The sequence below is a fragment of the Sesamum indicum genome, unplaced genomic scaffold, assembly GCF_000512975.1.
Source record: "Sesamum indicum cultivar Zhongzhi No. 13 unplaced genomic scaffold, S_indicum_v1.0 scaffold00128, whole genome shotgun sequence".
Taxonomy (NCBI): domain Eukaryota; kingdom Viridiplantae; phylum Streptophyta; class Magnoliopsida; order Lamiales; family Pedaliaceae; genus Sesamum; species Sesamum indicum.
This window is the reverse complement of record NW_011628055.1, coordinates 326,485-346,645: the sequence shown is the minus strand read 5'-3', so window position 1 is coordinate 346,645 and position 20,161 is coordinate 326,485. Positions and strand designations below refer to the sequence as shown.

General features: G+C 35.8%; 3 protein-coding genes across 6 annotated transcripts; 2 read left to right on the top strand and 1 right to left on the bottom strand.

Annotated features, from left to right (window-relative positions):
* Positions 1–6: 6 nt before the first annotated feature.
* On the top strand, positions 7–8,359 carry LOC105179275 (K(+) efflux antiporter 5). Of its 2 annotated transcripts, none has more exons than XM_011102890.2 (20): positions 7–114; positions 235–278; positions 856–923; positions 1,035–1,119; positions 1,223–1,284; positions 1,478–1,553; positions 1,675–1,749; positions 3,542–3,613; positions 3,696–3,779; positions 3,863–3,931; positions 4,104–4,181; positions 4,285–4,373; positions 4,455–4,551; positions 5,124–5,177; positions 6,123–6,218; positions 6,832–7,020; positions 7,103–7,180; positions 7,471–7,515; positions 7,599–7,694; positions 7,975–8,359. In XM_011102890.2, the coding sequence occupies exons 1-20, from the start codon at positions 63–65 to the stop codon at positions 8,002–8,004; spliced, it is 1,539 nt and encodes a 512-aa protein (XP_011101192.2). In that variant the 5' UTR covers positions 7–62; the 3' UTR covers positions 8,005–8,359. The 2 variants fall into 2 exon arrangements, with proteins under 2 accessions (XP_011101192.2, XP_020546933.1); XM_020691274.1 differs by having other exon boundaries at positions 4,455–4,563.
* Positions 8,360–9,231: 872 nt separating this feature from the next.
* Positions 9,232–12,441, top strand: LOC105179238 (cysteine and histidine-rich domain-containing protein RAR1). Of its 2 annotated transcripts, none has more exons than XM_020691273.1 (6): positions 9,232–9,411; positions 10,491–10,493; positions 10,599–10,681; positions 11,364–11,518; positions 11,718–11,944; positions 12,015–12,441. In XM_020691273.1, exons 1-6 carry the CDS (start codon positions 9,322–9,324, stop codon positions 12,096–12,098), a joined length of 642 nt encoding a protein of 213 aa, XP_020546932.1. In that variant the 5' UTR covers positions 9,232–9,321; the 3' UTR covers positions 12,099–12,441. The 2 variants fall into 2 exon arrangements, with proteins under 2 accessions (XP_020546932.1, XP_011101143.1); XM_011102841.2 differs by having other exon boundaries at positions 9,244–9,411; positions 12,053–12,441.
* Positions 12,442–12,914: 473 nt separating this feature from the next.
* On the bottom strand, positions 12,915–18,885 carry LOC105179236 (splicing factor U2af large subunit B). Of its 2 annotated transcripts, XM_011102838.2 has the most exons (14): positions 18,752–18,885; positions 18,127–18,240; positions 17,429–17,706; positions 17,046–17,150; positions 16,092–16,159; positions 15,426–15,496; positions 15,333–15,377; positions 15,203–15,262; positions 14,973–15,033; positions 14,772–14,884; positions 14,125–14,571; positions 13,713–13,848; positions 13,394–13,461; positions 12,915–13,285 (listed from the first exon to the last, which is right to left on the bottom strand). In XM_011102838.2, the coding sequence occupies exons 1-14, from the start codon at positions 18,752–18,754 to the stop codon at positions 13,148–13,150; spliced, it is 1,707 nt and encodes a 568-aa protein (XP_011101140.1). In that variant the 5' UTR covers positions 18,755–18,885; the 3' UTR covers positions 12,915–13,147. The 2 variants fall into 2 exon arrangements, with proteins under 2 accessions (XP_011101140.1, XP_011101141.1); XM_011102839.2 differs by lacking the exons at positions 16,092–16,159; positions 17,046–17,150; positions 17,429–17,706; positions 18,127–18,240; positions 18,752–18,885 and adding an exon at positions 15,730–15,756.
* Positions 18,886–20,161: the final 1,276 nt, after the last annotated feature.

Sequence of the window (20,161 nt, the reverse complement as noted above, 5' to 3'; positions counted from 1 at the left end):
GATTTTACGGGAATTTGATTAATTCTTCTGCGGCGGGAGATGGTGACGGGAGTATAGCGAAGATGTTTGATCGCGTGCTGGAGAAGGAGTTTTCCGAGAATGATGCGCCTGAAGGTTTTTCTTTTTCTTTTTCCCCAATAATGTTTCGCATTTTTGTTAAACATTTTGATTTTATTTAGGTGGGAAAAAGAACTGTTGTAATGTTGCCTTGTTTTGATTTTCATTGTCCCAAAGGTGCTGGTGAGAGCAGCTTCAACAGTACTGTGGCTGATAAACAGGTAGATTTATGTTTTCTTTTGAGATGCGCTCAAGGTGGATATACTTTTTACTGATTTAGTTAAAACATCTAGCTACATGGAATCCTAATTACACAAAGCTAATTTTCTTGTAACGTTAATTATTAAAATTTTGAAGTAATACAAGTTGTTCCAATGTATGTTAATCTGTCAGGCAATCTGCAAAGCTTATCTGATGTAGAAGTTCTATTTATGTATATTGTTTGTTGTATTTCCATGTCTGGCTTCTGGAAAGTTGTAGTACTACTTCTTATTCTTGTGGTTGGGAGTACTACAACAGTGTTTTAAAGGTTATTAACTTCTTGTCAAATTCCTGAGGGCTTGGTTATTTCGTCATTTGGTTTCATGGTATTGATCTCTTTTACACTCCTAACAATAAAACCACGGTGATTTTTTTAGAAAATCGTGTGCTTCATTGGATGATTAGCTATTTTTTTTTTTGTAACTGATTGAAGTTGGATTTGTTCAGCTTTTGGTATGGCCCATAATTACAATGTTGGGTTTTCTGGTCTATATTATTTTGGCTTTTTCTAAAATAAGATTCTTTTGTATTCGACAGGCAGAGTTGGAGACTGTTGCTAAAATCACCCATGAAAAGACAAAGATGAATGACACTAAAGAGGCCAAGTAAGAAACTGAAAATGAGTTTCCATCTCCAGTAAATAATATATCTTCTTCTAGTTAACTCAGAATGTGGCTGTATCATTTCAACTTTAACTCTGTGCATTCATTTGCCAGTGGTACCAAACCATTCCAATTTCAAGATGTTTTCTCCCTGGAGAAAGAAGATTCTGATGACATGACAACTCTCATAGATAAAAAGGTGAACCTGTTCTTTTTGTTTTGAAAAGTACATGATGTCACAGATTTTAGTGTCGATTCTTCTCTCAAATGAAACTTTCCTGACCCATTGTGCATAACTGCAGGATAACGTGTTTGTGATGTCGAATAAGAAATCAAAATATCCAGTACTTCAAGTAGATTTTAGGTAAATATTCTTCCTCAATGTCTTTTGAATGGCCACATGCATGCCTATATATGTAGAGAGATTATCAGTTTTTAGCATCCTGTATACCTTTCTTATAAAATACACGTGAAGGTGAGCTTTTTAATATTTTGCTTCTGTTTAACTTTGAAGTGGTTTTGATGACATGTCACTCTAAAATGCTGAACTACTGTAGGCTGATTTCAGACTTGGTGGTTGTGATAGTCTCTGCTGCCATTGGTGGAATTATCTTTTCCTGTTTGGGACAACCGGTCTGTGCTTTTGCTGGTCGTTACTTGCTCTTATCATTCTTTGACATTTTGGCTGCTTTCATATTCATTAAGCTGCATCTCGAAGAATTGAAATTCACTCATCTATTTTCCATTATTATAGGTTATTGTTGGCTATCTTCTGGCAGGATCGATCATTGGACCTGGTGGTTTAAAATTTATTAGTGAGATGGTACAGGTATGTCGACCTCCAAATATCGGGGTGTTTATGCTCTAATGCAGCATATTATTTAATTTTGCAAAGTCAGTAGTGCTCTATGTTTTCAATGTTTACACACTAGAGACTTTGAACTCAGAGAAGAAATGAGAACTTGATCTTTCACAGCTTTTGTCATTATCAAGAGAGCAACAGCTTCACCATGCACCTTGGACGTTTTCAGTAAATGTAAAATGTGGAGTGTCTTAAACAAATCTAAGAGTTCATGGCAAAAACAATGCACTATATTATACTTAGGGAACGTCCTGCTAGAAAATTTTCTCACAAGTAGGGGTGCCTTTTTAATTAAATTCATTCCAGAAAATCTTAGGATTTTTTCTGCCAATCTTATTCTTTTTTAGTTTTCAGTTTCATTTTTACTAATTGCATCAACTCTTTAGCTGGCTCCAACTATACCATTCTTTGTTGTCAAACTTGTTAAATATGCCCTTGATTACCTCAGAAACTGATGAAAACTGCGATGCTGAATTTTCTGCCAAATCTTACAATATTATATCCAAGTGACATTTAGGAACTGGATAAGACGAAATTGCATCTGTTTTGCACACTTTGAAGTGAAATTTTAGCGCATAAATTTAAGTTTCGCGCTATGTGCTTTTACTTCAGTTGGCAAGAAGGTCAACAGAGAACTGTGATCAATGCATTTAAAATTTCGAGGGAATTAGTTGTCGTGACAGCGCCTTTCCATGACTTGTTCTTATTAAGCTTGGGATTCTGGAAGTAGAGGATATGTGATTGTGTGGAGATACTCATGGATGCAAAAAGTTACCAAGGAGATCAGCATTTGGTTCTTTGTGTGGCATCGGGCAGCTTTATGCCACCTACTTGGCTGTTAAGGCATAAGGCTGTGCCAATGTCCATATTTGTCAGATGTGCTTAATACCTGGAAAAATTCATTTATTTGGTACTTTTTTTGTTAGAAGACAACTTGTTCTCAATCCTCAACCTTATTCCGCATAGAGCTGGAGAGAGGGTGGGTGTGGAAGAAAGGGCGGGTGAGTGAACCATCCAAATTTCAACATATTAACCAGCATTAAAAATAAATAAAAATTAAAACATTTACTGTAAGCCTAACTAATGCAAGTTAAAAATTATCAAAAAACATTTTTCACATTGGCTTGGAAAATGGTTCAATAAAATGATTCTTTTGTAGTGAGCCTTAATTCTTATTTTTTTAGTTTCATGAATGGATAAGATTAAGACTATTAAGAAAATTCTTAATGATCAAACTCATGGTATATGTTACAACTTTTGGTTCCAATTCTGCATCTTTTTCCTTTCTTCTCTTTTGCCAAACTTCAGAAGTTTGAGTCACTCACCAACTAATTTCTTCTCTAAGTAAAACCTTCATCACTATTTAGGCATTTGTTTTGCTCCAGCATCAGCAATAATAGAATTTGGCTTAATATATTATGTTCATAAAAGCAACATTTGAAACCTTTTCATTTCTTGAAGCTCGGTTTATCAATTATTAGAGTGAGATATACGAATTTTATGGCACCATAAAGCAAATCTCACTCCTAGTCACTAGAGTGAGGGCAGAGCACGAAATGCTATTCCTAGATGGAGGATTATGTGATCTGGTCCCCAGCACCTTCATGTCATTTACAATATATCTTGCTTGATCTCATGTAAGGAAGATCTTTGATTGTCATACTGATTGAATATTATGACATTGCTTACTTATTTCGGCACTCCTGCTTCAAAAGATAATAATGTTTTGTTCATATGGGATGGTCCATACACTTTTCAGGTAGAGACTGTCGCTCAATTTGGTGTTGTCTTTCTTCTATTTGCCTTGGGTCTGGAGTTCTCTTTGTCAAAGGTGCCATTGTTTGCCCCATTTTTGACAGCTGTCCCTTTGTACCTTCTTCGTCTGGATGTTCTAAAATGTATAACTGCTGCAGCTTAAAGTTGTGGGTCCTGTTGCTGTTCTTGGCGGTCTGCTTCAGATAGTCATCCTTATTTTCTTGTCTGGCATAACTGCAGTGGTATAGTTCTAATCTGTTGCTTGTCTTTCTTGTGGACAATTGTCGGAGGCATTTTATGCTAATTCATGATCCGATTGTGGCAGTTATGTGGAGCAAAGTTGTCAGAGGGTGTATTTGTTGGTTGTTTTATGTCAATGTCGTCAACTGCAGTGGTAATTATTTTATTATCTCCTCTCAAACATATTTTAATGAATCAGCATATGGTGAAACAAATTATGTACTCATTTTAACCTAACCTGCTTTCCTTGACTGCCTTCAGACATGAGAGGAGTTGTCAGGAATTGTCCTCATCTTGGTATTAAATTTTGGTCTAACTCTCTTCAGGTAGTTAAGTTTCTGGTTGAGCGGAATAGTAATAATGCCCTTCATGGTCAAGTGACAATTGGGACACTTATTTTCCAGGTGTGTTCAACTTTTGGTTAATCAGTGCCGAAACAGTTCAGCTTATTTTCTCTTTACTTACATAAGGTGGTTGTCATTCTTCTCTGTTGGAGTAATCTTACAGGACTGTGCAGTGGGCTTGTTATTTGCTTTACTCCCTGTTCTGGGAGGTAACAGTGGTATCCTGCGAGGAATGCTCTCCATGGGAAAATTGTATGTCCGGCTCAATGCAGTTGTTATTAGTCTTTTGTATTAATTCCGTCCCGTTGAACCTGGTTTCTCTGTTGATTTCAGGCTACTCACTCTGTCCATATATCTCAGTGTGGCTTCTATATTGACTTGGTTGTTTGTCCCTCGGCTTTTGAAGTTGATGATGCAACTATCAAGCCAAGTTAGTAGAATTGTATAAGTTATTTGTATATTTGTGCTTATTTTGGAGGAAACATAATTAAGTCCTATTTGCATAAAAATACCACACAAACATCTTTCGAAGCCTTTTCTAGTCATTATTCCAGACAGCATATATAGGAGTACGCCCGAGATACTACTGCAGAAAGATCAGAAGTGGTAGCTACTGCTCCTAACTTGATGTCTGCATGCAGTTGGGACCTAAAGTTGGTCTACAACTTTGGAGTCTTTGATTTATGAAACCCTCTATCAACAATATTTTTTTTTTTTTGGCACATTGGTTATCACTGATCATCAACTAGTGTGTGGTAGTACATAAGAGAAGGTTTATCATGTGAATTTGGGGAAGCTATTAACTGTTCCAATTGTTGATTGCGGGTCAGCTAGTTAAAGTTCTGGGGTTTTGTGGATGATGGTTGCAAGAAAAGAGAATAGCCTACAAACTTTGCCGTGGAACATGTGTTTTTCTTCCATTATGTAGTTTTAACTTGTAGATTGTGAATTTGACTTTTAAAACATTCTGTGTCTTATGGAATTTGTTTATGTGATTTTTAGACAAATGAACTCTACCAGCTGGCTGCTGTGGCCTTCTGCTTGATGTCTGCATGGGTAAGGACTATGAACAACATAGTGCTTATACATTATGGCGTTGTTTCTAATCTTTTCCATTTGATGTCTTTAACATGGTCAACCTCATACATATGCATCTTATCTGTAGGGCTATTTATGATTGTAACATCAACATGTATGTCAAAAAATTGTTGATGATAACAGAATAAATATAAAGAAGCGAGGCTGAATAAGATGATAATTGTATCGTCAATCTGCAGTATTAATACATCATGTGGTGGATGATTTCCTTTTCGGTGTGCTTCTGGCATACCTTGTGATGCAGAACTGGAATTACATTAGAGAAATGCATATTAGTAGATGACATGAAAGTGCTGCTTCTACAAATCTAAAATTCAGACTTGCAGTCTGTTTGGAAGCGGAACATGTTGATGGAGGAGACTATTAGACAGTTGTGAAGATATGTTCATGGGCATGGAGAGGGATGCGTTGCTTTATGTTTAAAAGTGGCTTGAGGGTTTGTTGAGGCAAGCATCAAGAGCCAATTTGGGGTGTGGAGTTATTTTCTTTTTCCTTTCGACAAGATACTGCAGCAGACCTGCAAGGGTGAAGCTTATTGTGTGCTACTGTTTCTAATGGTGACGACGTCACCCTTGACAAAGGAAACAGTCTGATCTGCCACATAGCTTGAATGCTTAGCTGACAGCATGTCTGGCCTCTTACGATTTTTCTAGTTTCTTGTATGAAAAGCAAATTTTGGATGTCTTCTGGGTTATACAGAGATACTCGCTTGCATGTATTTGGCAGTATTCTCATAAAACCTTGCATGTCCTAAGCAAATATTGTAAAACATATAAAAATAGATGATATATGGGGTGCATTCTTTCATGCTTTCAGTCTAGAACCAGAGCTCTTCTAGATGTTGGGGCATTAATTTTGTGCATGAAATGTTTCTTATTAATGCTATGTTTTATCATTTTCCAGTGCAGTGATAAACTGGGTCTTAGTCTTGAGTTGGGATCATTTGTGGCTGGGGTCATGATATCAACCACTGAATTTGCTCAGCATACCTTAGATCAGGTATTATCCGAAAACTATATAATTTTGTATGATCTCTTGCTTCCACCTTTGACTTAATTACAGCCCTCAGAAGAGACTTTTCTGTCCTATTTCTGTCATCAGAAACTTCAGAAGTTGTCTTTCCTTACCACTGAGAAATTCCTTTCAGCCATCCTAATAGCCTCCTTTTATTGTAAACTAAAGTTACCAGTTTGCACATATAAATAAAAGGCTTGCTTTGCTCACGATTCACTGCTGGTTAAAGTAATGGTTTTTTATTTCCCTAGTGCCGGACAGGTGCATTACTGAATTTTAGATGGTACTGATGATAAAAGGTTCTTATGATAGCTGCTTAGTTGTAGCTTTACCTGCATTCTGATGGAGTATGTTCTGAAACTCTGCCAAGCTCACATTGTCGCACATGCTTTTCTCACAGTTCTAGTTTCCTGGCGTTTCCTTTTCTGTTTTAGAAGATATGCAACGTTTACAAGAGTGTGTAATGATAGTTCAACTTGATAGTTTGAGCTCACTGTGAAAAATGTACTTGCCAATGTTTTTAGCTTGTTCGGTGGCCATAATTATTCTGGGGCTTTGAATATGTATTAGCTTATTTCTAAGTACATCTTCTTTGCAGGTCGAACCAATTCGTAACTTCTTTGCTGCTCTTTTCCTCTCTAGTATTGGAATGCTCATACATGTGCATTTCCTGTGGACACATGTGGATATATTGCTTGCCTCTGTTATTTTGGTGGTGGTTGTCAAGACAACAGTTGCTGCTGTGATCACAAAAGCCTTTAGCTATAGTCTCAGGACATCGCTCATTGTAAGTTTAACCCTTGGTTAGATTTTCTTTATTGATAAAAGTGTGTGAATCTACTATTCATGAGGATTGATGTACTTCACAGGTGGGTGTGTTGCTTGCACAAATTGGGGAATTTGCATTTGTTCTCTTAGGCCGTGCTTCAAATATACATCTTATTGAGGTGATTTTCTTTATTTCGGTCAGATATATTTATTGCACTATTGATAGATACACTTTCTTGTCAGCATTCTCCCAGTTATGCCTCTATTTAATATTTATATTCTTAAATTGATGGTGAAAATTGCTTCTGCTACATTTTGGGTTGAACTAATGCTTGAAATTCTTTAAATTTTGTCATGCTCAATGAACTTATTCTACCGGGTTGCGCATCTGGGATTTCCTAACTCATAATTTTTTTGATTAATGTCTTTTCTAAATCATCTCACAGAACATTCTGTCAAAAATTTGGAGGGAAATATGTATCTTCTTCTTCTTGGAACAACAGCTCTCAGCCTCGTGAGTATCTCTTATGTTTTCCATCTGCCTAAACGAATTCCCATGGTTTGCTTTCTTAATACTTGATCTAAATAATACTACAGGTCACAACTCCCGTCTTATTCAAATTGATACCTGCTTTAATGCACCTGGGAATTTTTATGCGCTGGTTTTCTTCAGAGAATGGAACTAACAATGAGGTGGTATTCCATCTTTTACATCACACAAACACATCTAGTCTCACTCCAGTCTGCTCATTGATAACATTTCTACTATCATGGACTTGTTTTGAACTAGTTGATCCCTCAGTATTGTTCAGTATGTTTTTCATGGATTGAATTTGAACTCGAGAAAAATGTATACATTTCGTCTCTTCTCTTTAACCTTGTTTGCAGTCTTAATTTGACCGAGCATATGCACACTGATGAAACAAGATATGAGGTTTCAGTTTATGATATATTCCTTCAAAAATGTCTGCAGGAAAAAATCTCTATTGTTAGAAATGGATAACAGACTTTCTTGGTCATTCTTGTCTAAAGAGATGGATACAGGAGCACAAATGTACTATAGTAACACAGAGGTATCAAAGTGGAGTTAACATTTTTGTCGCAGAAGCAAAAGTAGCAGCCAGATGGATATGCTTCAGGCATGGAGAGACTAACATAGATTATTATTGTGTACATATCTATAGCCTTAATATTACAGGACGTGTAAATACTTTACATGCTTAAAGAGCTGTGCAAGTACACATCGATACAGTTTTCGATATTCTTTTGCTGTTGACTAAGTGGAATTCGATTCACTTCTAAATGCACATCCTTTTAATTATAAGGTTTCGATATTACTTCTTTCTGTAAGAGCTCAATGACACTTTCAAATGATCTTCTCTACTCATATTAGCTTAGCTTGATGTATTGGAAGTTTTTAAATCTCAAACTCCACTTTCGGGTAATATTATTTGGTTTGATCAAGAAAAGGTTTGTACTTATGGATTGTGGCCCAATTTTTGAAAAGGACAAATTTTAGTATACTTGTAATTTGTATTTTAGTATAACTAATTTTTGATAGCATAAAAGTGCGATTAATGAATTAATCTTCGTTTATAAGTTGTGACACTATGTTTGATTTCATGTTTAGGCATTTTTTAGAAAAGTTCAAATATACTCAATATTTATTTTTATATTTTTTACATCTTATCTGGTGTATTTTTTTTTATTTTTTAATTTTTTTATATATAATATATATATTATTACATATATAATATAAAAAGATATGATTGGACAATAAATAATGATTTTTGTCTTTCAAATTCCAATATGAAAGCCTATACCATTTATTTTAAAATATTTTAATTACCTCACTACACAAATCTAAATATATAATCTATCTCCAATACACAATATTTGCCCCTTATTTTTTTCTCTCTATCTCCAAAATATTAAAATAAAACACTCAAAACATAAATTCAAATACTAAGTTGATTTCTCTGTGGACAATTCAAAGAAATATTATTTCAACTACAAATTCATGTAAAATTTAAAAATTGAGATAAATGGATTTTAATTTGAAATAAAAGAAAAAAGAAAGAAAGATAAAAAGGGGGCGTGTCGAGTCCGACCTCAAACCCGGCTCCGAATTATTGCATGAAACTAGTGAATTCGGGCCTAGATTCGAAGGTTTACAGCGGGCCGCGTACATTGACCGACGCTCAACAATGAAGTCTTCAATTTTGCATAAATAAATCGTAAATACCTACAGAATCTCTCTCTCTCTCTCTCTCGCAAACACGCACACACGCACCAGAAGACTTGTTGGAGATACCTGAGAATGGCGAAGGTGAGATGCCAGAGGATCGGATGCGACGCAATGTTCTCCGAAGACGACAATCCAGACGGTTCCTGTACTTATCACGATGCTGTATGTGCTCTCTCTCTCTCTCTATTGAATTGCAATTTATGCTACTGTGTATCCAGTTTTGTTTCGCTATCGACGAAGTATGGGTTATTATTGGAAGATCAATTCTACGAAGAGAGCTCAGTTGATAGTATCTGAGTTCCGCGCAGTTACTTTAAGCTAGTTGGATTGAATGGTGGAATACTGCTCAAACATTGTTACGGTTGGTCGTGTTTTTTTTTTTTTAAATCTTTGCTACTCTTGTTTTGTTTTTTCTTTTCTTTGCGTTAACAAATTTGGAGGCGTGTCTTCCTTGGATTCATTTCTCACTACCGAGTAGAATGCTGTTCTTTTTTCTTCTTCTTTTGGTGTTTGCGTGTGTGTGTTTTTGGAGGAGTGTTGGCCATGGGAGATTAGAACCATTCGTTTTTTGGGTATAGTTTACATTTTGGTCTTATTTACCTCTTTGAGTGCATTAGGAGTAGTAGAATTGGAGTTGTTAAATGATGTCCGTGGAGCAGCAGCAGGCTGTTTCCAATAATAAATGCAAGAATAGGATGAGGATTTCAAGGAGATATCGAATCGGGGACGAGAATGGGCATTGGAGATGGAGCTAGATCTGTAAAGTAGGCTATGGATGATTTTTGTGCTTCCTGAATGTCTTTTCGATCACCATGCCTGGTAGAAGGCTTTGATGAGGATAGACAAAGAGATTAGAGAATGCCAGGTAGAAAATGTTGCTTGTGTGGTGGCTAGGACAGTTCTAAGGAAAATATCATAGTTACTTTATTTGATATTTGTATGAGGAGAAAGCTTGCTGATTCATTTTTCCACATGATTCAATTTTGATCGACTTCTCAGATGCTGGTTTCTCTCTTAAGTTTGACTAGAACAAGAGAATAACTGAATAAGATAACTGTTGAAGCATAGCAGTTTCCATGCTTTTTCAAGACCGATAACCTGAACATCATATCTTCTGATTATGACCTGCTTTTTCATTCCATTTTTTACCATGTTTCATCTTCTTTATAGTTTATATCCACTCATTAATCTTTTCTTCTGATGCATGGCGTTCATCACCTGCTTCTGCATCCCTTCGTCAGGGTGTAAGTTTGATGCCCCTTTTCGTTTTTTGGTCTCATTTGATGATGTATCCATCAGGCTAATCTACCCATGTCCAAAACTAATAGCATAACTATTCCTTTTCCCAGCCAATATTTCACGATGGGATGAAAGAATGGAGCTGTTGCAAGAAAAGGAGTCATGATTTCAGTTTGTTTTTGGAAATTCCTGGGTAAGTAGCCATTTCTCCCACCTTTGTATTCCATTCTTTCCTGTTCCTAGATCATGGGGCATAACATTTATCCATCTAGATGAAGACTATGCCCATGTTTTCCGGACCTCAAACTGTGACAATTCAGGTAACATTGTTTTCTGGCTGCTCATATTGATGTATCAATATTGGTGGTAAGTTGTTATTTGGGCACTTAGCTCTGGATATTTCTGCAGTTTTAGTTTGAAATGACTCTAACTGTAAAAGTATTGTTGAGCTTACCACCATAAATATGGCAGAGATTGATACTATCTGATAAATCATATGTTCATGTCTGCAAACCATCTGGATTCATTTCTAGTGGGGTTTCCCTGCATTTGAACTTGTCAAGATCTCATTATGGTTTGTAACCATTTATGCCTTGAAGGTGTTAAACTATTGAATGTATTGTTCAAGTGTCTGTGTAGTTTGACTATTGATTTACATATTTTTTTGGTGTGAAGTGTTAATTCCTTTTGTGTGAAAAATATCTATTGTCAGCCAGTAAAAGCTTATAATTTTTTGGTGCAATGAGTATTTCCACTATTTATATGTAGTTTGATCATGGAGTTCCATTCTTCACCTGAACAGAATCTGTAACTGGTTTTGATTTGTGAATTTTCTATGATTTGTAAATATAAGCTAATCACATTTATTCCTTTAGGTGCAAGACAGGAAAACACACAACTGAGAAGCCAGTGCTTGCAAAGGCAGCTGCAGCTCCAAAGCTACCAGTTTCGGCTCCAACTACCACCACCAATTTGTCGTCAAAAGATACTTGTTCACGGTGTCGCCAAGGGTTTTTCTGCTCTGACCATGGTATATTTTTCTTGTCTATCCTCTTGATTTCTTTTTGCGAGGGTCTAACTATATGCTGAAGAATTATTTGGCTCATATTATTCTTAAAATGCATATATAGTTTTAAACTGCCAATCTTTGAAGCCCCATCATTAAGTGTTGTTTTGTGTTTTCTAACCTAACCTTTAAATAACTTTTCCTCACGTATAAACCTCTCCAGGCTCACAAGCCAGGGAATTGAATCCAAAAACCTCCAACGCTTCAGGAGATGCACTTGGTGGTTTGCAAGCTGCCCAGCCACCTCCAGCAAAGAAGATAATTGACATAAACCACCCTCAAATTTGTAAAAATAAGGGATGCGGTAGAACTTTTAAAGAGAGGGACAATCATGATACAGCTTGCAGTTACCATCCTGGCCCAGCCGTTTTCCATGACAGAATGAGAGGGGTAAAAATATACACAGTTCCCTGTTTCCTTGCCACCTCCCTCACCCCTCAATCTATTTCTTTTTTGACAGCATAGGGTAATGTCTTCTTGCTCATTGATGGTGTGCAGTGGAAATGTTGCGACATTCATGTTAAAGAATTTGATGAATTCATGAGTATACCCCCGTGCGCAAAGGGATGGCACAATGCTGATCCTCTGCCATAATGAGAGCATGACCTCCAAAGGTTTCTTTTCTTCCTCTAATATAACTAAAAACATGGAACATTTTACTGCTGAGTTCGATCATCATCTTTGGCAAGGGTTGAGAATGTAGAACTCAAGGCTCTTGTTGTACACCCATTGACCTCAATCACTTTCTACAGTGTTCAACCATGCTTTATTTACATGTTCAGCATAATGAATCTCACACTAAGTCGTGTGTGTGTGTTCATTTCTGTATAGGATGAACAATCATCATCGTAGTTTAGTTTAAAGCACTGTGCCTAGTATTGAGGTCCTATACTTGCATTATCCACAGATAAGACTTACACACTGTAGTGTCCGATAATTTTTTTGAAAAACTGAAACCATAATATCTTAAATTTTGGTTTGAATTCACAAGTACCTTTCGTAAAAATAAGGAATTTTAATTTGTTTTTAATCTTAACAAGTGTTTCCGATGTTAATCATATCACTTCCGCTGACGCTGATAAATTTTTAATGTTTAAACACTTTATTGTTAAACTAAGATTCAATGCGTATAGTTTTATAAATTTTTATATGTATTCAAATTGATGAAGGGGTAGAGTTTTGATTTAATGAACTATAATGCGAATTTTAGTGGATTCAAGTTCTTAGAGTAGTTGAAAAATTTTCTTTAAATCCTTCATCATATCAAAGTCCTATTTTAAGTGCAGCCGTCTGCTTAAAGTCTGGCGCCCATCGCATTCCTTATAAAGGGCAATCACCTCCCGAAAAAATTGCGCGTTGATGACACTAGACATTTGTAATTTTTACTAATTTGTATTTCACACAATAAGTCCTCGACTCAAAAATTCATTCTACAATCACGATCAACGCCTACAACTTGACAGCCCAGGACATTCGATTCCCCAATTGTGTCCCCTGAGCACACACAACATACGGTATTCAACAAAATCTAGCGCACACTGGATAAACTACAAGCTGCATAAAAAGGAAACAACCTACTAAACTAACCAAAATCTAGCCATTGTACTCCCCCTGAGAGAACTTATTTTCTGGATAGAAAACAGCCACAACTTGATTTCCCCCGAACTTCCTGCCGTTCAGTCCTTGTCGAGCCTTTGTAGCACTTTCAATGTCTGCATATTCCAAAAAAACCTACACACGGGAATATTATTTGCATCCAGAATAACAATTAGAATATGAGAATACAAAATTTGCAATGGACATGATCTTTCATTGAAAGAACAGCAACTGGCAACCGACCTTTCCTACACCTGGTCCCATCTCACCACTTGGAAGAGGGCGGGGAATCACGATGTTCACCAAAGTACCTGCACAAATTAATGCCAAATGCTGAGACCCACACTTATAACAATAAAAGGAGAGTATGAATCAGATGTTATTAGATATAAGGTTCCCGAGGTTTTCTGTATGTATGAGGGGCGCACAATAAGTGACTCGAGAAGGCTGTAAAACAGAGAATAGAACACAAAACGAAAAAGATAACTTCAGTGGGGTGAACAAATGGAACACAGAAATTAAATTCACAACTTAGAGGTGAAAAGTTGTTCAAAGTAATTACCAAACTTTCCACATTCGGTCCTCATGTCTTCTACTATATCTTCATAGTCGTCATCGTCCTTGAGCTCATCTGCAGTAACCACTTGTGTTAGGCACACGACCTTTGTAGCTACTACACTGGGTTGTAGCATCAGTCTCTGCAAAAGAAATGAGCAAAACAACGTTAACAGTTGGATTATTTAAGTTAAACCACAATTTTTGACTGTCAAATGACCAACATCAGAACCGCAACAATAAAAGCCACATGGTTGTACAGCTAATCTTCAACTTAGTAAAGCTCAATCTGCTATCAAAGGGGCTTCAAATAATATAAAATCAACTAAACTTGAGGATGACTGTATTTATTAGCAAAACTTAACAATGAACAAAATGAAATTCATTGCTGACAATCCTAACATAGTGAATTTCATCACCTGTAATGCTATTTGTTGTTGGGCATGCAACAACACACTCTCCTGTTCAGGTTTAGGCTGTGATGCACCCTGGTTAGCACGCCTAACAGTAAGTGTTTTATCACCCATTTTTATCCCATTTAGAGCTGCACAAGCAATATCTGTAACTGATAGATCTTGGTAAACACAAAATGCATAGCCTTTGGAGTTCCCTGTTTCTCTATCTTTAACAAGATCAAAGCCCCGAAGTGGTCCAAATGACTCCAGCAGCTCCCTGATCTGTGCTTCTGTGAAGTAATATGGCAAACCACCAACAAATATACGATCAGGACCCTCAAGACCACCTGCTGATCCTGGCGTCAATCCAACAGCTGCAAGATTTAGATTGGGATTAGGTTCACTAGGGCCTAGAGTTGCAGCCAGTGAAGGGTTATAATCACTGGGTCTTCTCACTTTAACTGGTGCACCCTGAACATCAAATCAAATGAAACATCAACCACTTTAGGTGAATTATGCAGATTGATATACATAATAGCATGCAACCCCATGTGAAAGGAACTGGAAAGTACGGCTCTCTAATTTCCTGATGCAATTAAATGTGAATGATATAAAGTTTCAGCAATCTTCTGAGCGTTAACAGCTTAAAAGGTTTACAAGATCTTCAATACCTCAAAAATAATTCCATCTAAAGCCATTGCATTACTAGCCTCTTCAACAGATCTCATCTCCACAAAAGCAAACTTCTTCTCGTGGTTAATATAAACATTAACAACCGCATCTCCTGAAATCAAAAAGAAAGTTCAAAATCCTTAATCACAAATCATATCAGCATGAATAAACAGAAGGGAATGCAACTGATGTTGACAAACCTGGACCAGCAGTGTTTCCTCCAATTGCTGACATAACATGACTAAAGAAGGTTGCAACGGACTGCCGCAGAAGCCAAAAAGCAACAAAGTGAGCAGAAATAAGCAAGAGAAGAACAGAGAGAATAAGGTCACTGACAGGCAAAAGAAAACCAAGTACTAATAAATACACAATTATATATATAACTAAAACAGGAGCTATTTTACAAATTTATTCAGATGGAACAAATCACCTGTTCATTAGCAATGGGTGGAAGACCACCAACATAGACTCGCCGAGCATGTCTTGTAGCCTGATTACACAACACTTTCAGATTTATAATCAAAAGTAAAATGAAACAAGCACATGAATGACAAATCAACCTGCTGAGTCATTGCCTGAACAGGCATTACAGGGAGTGCTCCAAACTGCCATCAAGTAAGATTATCTTTAGAAGCTGAATCAAGTAAGGAAACCTGTCCAGATGCCAAAGGTAACATATTGGGAAACATTCCAGGAATGGCAGTCGTCGTCCCAGTAACCTGACCTGTGAATGCAAATCAAGTTATAGTTAGAAATTAAAGATGGATATAGTCTTCTTATTCTTAAATTATACAAGCGAGAATTATCAACTTTAGCGGGTAATTGTTGAATAATATTCATGTTCAGATTATCATCTATGAATTAAATTGAACTCTTATGGAACCAACAGCATATTCTATTAAAAAATATCCATAAATACTACCAAACATGCAAATCCTGGTTGAAGATGAACAAGACCTGTATCGATTCTTCCTTGTACATAAAAGCTACAGAAGTCGGCTCACGCCCATTGTCAGCACAGTGGGGCTAGTAGCCCAACATTGCCTTCTTAGAACATAACATAGGACATACAAAACAACAAACAAACACCAAACACAAAAAGAAACCAAAACCCTCTCAGTTTCCATCGCTAAGCAAATAATAAAACGAAAAAACTGAAAGCCAATCTAGGGCCAAAGTTCCATATTATGCAAATTAAAGAACCAAGTTTGCTTACCAAAACGTAACCATGTTTATGGTACGAACTTTCCACACTATATCAAAGAAAAAAGTTAAAGTTATCATAGTAACTTAAATGTGAAATAATTGTTTGGTTGTACCTGCAACCGCAGCAGCATTAGGAAGTAGTGCAGCAGGAGGTGCCATGTCAAAACCACTCATCCTTTTGCTGTAAAGTTCGCATCATTCATGACATGAACAAATGAAACAGGTGATAATTATTCATGTTCAACTAAAACAAGTATATATAGTAACAAAACTGAAGGAAACTATATTTAGCAGGTGCAACCCAAATCAAATGAAGACTACTAGAGACAATGACTAATGTATCCCAATTCGTTATTTTCATCCGAACTGCAGCCAACTTATGAAGCCAAATAAATGCATCTCAGAGTCAGAGCAAGCATTATGTCCACAAACTTGAATAATAATCAATAATTCAGCTAGTTCTTTTTTTTTTTTGGGGGGGCGGGGGAGAAGGAGAGAGAGAAAGAGAGATCAACTTGCTTTCAACATTACATCATTGACAAATATTGACAAGTTTGAGTTAAGTATTCAAATCATTCAAAAAAGCACAAACACATTATACTTGACTATAAAGGCTGAATGGGTCTATCGCCTTACACCTCCAACTTCAACAGCTAAATATAACAGCTAATCCCATCTCCAATTCCCTCAGATTGAAATAGTTTATATAAACATATTTACAAATACTACTAAAACTATAACCCTGTCTATATCCACTGAAAAGGGAGATTTTATCAGATGATCTTCCTAGATTACAGATACACAAGCCAACTGGGAGATGTTAGTCCAAATCAACCTATCATCTGGACAGCATTGAAGAAATAAGAGTAGATTTTTCATATTCAGCAATCAGCAAATATGAAAAAGAATCAGGTCATCTAAAAATGAGAAGTAACTGTTAACTCTCTCTTCTGAGGTGAGATACAAAATTCTAAGCCAAGACAGATTAGTTTAATTGAAACATATTACATACCCCCAACTAAATCACAATTACAAATAATAAAAAGAAGCTTACAGCCTCAATCTACCTTTTGGAGCGCGAACGCGACCTTGATCTGTGCTCAGACCTAGGCGAACGAGATCTAGACCTATGCCTATGTCTATCCTCCCGATCTCTGTCATGATCTCTCCGCCTGAAAACCCACAACATTTAATGAATCAGAAATGTGCCACCTTGATCAGAAATTCACAGATAGCAAGTATATCAGGGAGAATGAAGAATAGAAACCCAAGATGTTGACAGAAGACGAATTATTGCCAGCTAGAAAAAACAAACCTAATTTTTATAAATCCATGTTCATGAGCTTCTCATTTTAATTTTTGGGGCAGAAACCGAAGCTTAATAGAATGTAGGATGAGTTACAAATAAAGATGAATGACAGGAAAATCAATGAAGTTGCAGTTTCTTCACCTGTCATGGTCTCGACTTCTGTAATAGTCATCATCATCTTCCCGATCTCTGGTCCTCTCCCTCTCTCTTCTCTCACTCCGCTCCCTATGACGTTCTCGGTGATGGCGATCACGCTCATTGTCTCGATCCCTTTCCCTTTCTTTATCCCTATCCCTGTCTCGTTCCCTGTCCTTATCTCTGTCCCTGTCCCGCTCTTTATCCCGACCTCGTTCCCTTTCCTTATCCCTGCTTCTGAAGGACTCTCTCTCCCTGTCTTTCTCATGGTCACGAGATCCATGCTGCAAAAGCATAGTAGCAATAAATATATTAAACAAACAATCTCAAAAGGTCGCATAAACATAAATTCTGGAAAATAAAATTGAAAAAAGCCAAACTATTTGACATTTAATTCCACCAATATTTGATAAGCAAATAAAAACTACTAGTGCTTGAGAAACATATTCAAGCTGTATGTGGCTAAGATTGATATAAGTAGCAACAATCCCGACTAAGTGCATTTTTGGTGCATGTGTAATCATGCTGCATCAAATGGAAAATTCCTTTTTCCAGAATTCTCGTTTTTAGTGCATAAATTTTGTACCAAAGTTAAACTAAAAACATTTAATAGCCTTTATTTTCTTTCGTGTTGGACTTTTAGATGGACAAAGAAAATTATCACCGTCTAAACCAAGTTCAATCATATTACTAAAGCAGCAAACCTTGGAGCCCGAACTTGATAACCCTTTCTGAACTTGTTGCTGCATGCCTGATCCTCCAGGTGAGTCCAAATCAGACGGAGAATAGGAGTTCCCGTTTATTTCGTGACCCGACGTCTGTAACATGCAAAAAGTATATTCACGATGTGCTTGAAAAAACACCCAAATTTTTTTAGGAGATGACCCTAACTCCAACTCAAAGCTCCAACCCCTTGATCCTAAACTAGAGCTGTGCGTAAATAAGAAGACTAGTTCTGTGTAAAATCAACAAATACGGATCTTTCCTTAACAAACCAAATGAGAAAACTTTCACAGAATAATCAAAATCAACACAGCCCTGTCGATAAGTTCCTAGACCACCCAACCTATTTTGTCAATAAATGTTTTACTTTCTCAAAATTTGGGTTTTGTATTATTGAAAAAAAAAAAAAAGAATATCAGGTCCAGAACACAATCAACTGCGAAGATCTGATCACTCTATGTTTGCTTGAATTTCAAAGCGAAACTAAATTAATATACCACGGTACCTATACAACAGAGAAATTGCACCATTCATCAATTAGCCCTTAAACACACAGATCGAAAAATCGTTTGAGAAATAAAAACGAGAAAGACAGAAAGACAGCACCATTTCAGAGGAAGAACACGGTGCTGATTGTATAGAATTGGACGACTTTCGAAACCCTAAATGCGTTCTTTCAGGTCGATTCTTCTTTTTCTATGTTTGGCTTGCCGAGGGTTTATGCGAATTGTTTTTATAGTGTTGTTTGTGTGCGGATATAGACCAAAAACCAAAATGGGATAATTACGCTTCCAATTTCTTACAATTTAAAAAATTACATTTAATATTTTTTATATTGCTTCCATTTAATAAATAAGTCTCGTATTAATTAAAATTTACTAAATTTATTAATATTAATAAAAATATTGAATGAAAATTTATATTTATCCTTAATCGATTTAAAACTGATTTATTGTAATCAAATATTTTTTTTTAACTAAACTATCCTTATTACGGCGAAAATAGTTGAGGCACATATCCATCATAAATAGCTTAAAATATTGTTGATATTAAGATTATCAATTAATATTATATGCTACAAATTATCTGAAAAGTCAATTGATTAGATTCAGGAAAAATAAAATGAAGTAAAATAAAAAAGATTTCATAGTGAAGAGTACAAGAGAAGTACGATATTGATGAAGAAATCTTATTAACTTACAGATAATGAAATTTCAGTTATGATTATACTCCTGTTTTATTACTATATGATTAAAGATTTTTTAAGTATATCTGAAAGATTTTCTTTTATATTTTGCATATGTTATCAATCCATTAATATGATCATCATTACACACATAATTAAAATTTTAATTATATGCACACAGAGACCACCACCGGTATTTAGGATAAACAAAAAAGAAAAAAGGGCAAGAGGCATATAAATAATTTGATTATTAAATTAAGAATTGATAAAATTATTTTAACTATTAACATTTGGATTTTTTATAGACTTAGATACAGGCAAAAGAAGAATAGTTTTCCAAAAATGAATATAAGTGAAATATTTCAAAGATAATTTTATCAAATTAAAAAGTTTGGGTTTTAGATGAAAAATTGATAGAAAAGATTGTTTCGACTGGAAACTAATCTCATTAATTCTTTGTTGCAACTCTTAATTAATTTCCAAATTTTCCTAATTCAAGTATCGACATTTTGCCACGCTACAAAATTTTAAATAAAATTGGAAGTAAAAATTCTGTATACTGACTCTCAATTTCAATCAGCAGAGACGTTGCCAATTAATTAACATTTCATCCGCATTAACTGCATGAGAACCCACCCACATCACCAAGTTCATACAATTTTTCATTTTCTTTTTTTGTTGAAAATACATTCATAGTTCTAAATTAATTAAAATAATATTGTTAAAACATGCAATACGCAGTACATAAACATTTTTAAATCAGCCAACAAATTCAAAATAAACAACATACTATTATCAAAGGTAAACTAACTACTCGAACTCTCAACCTG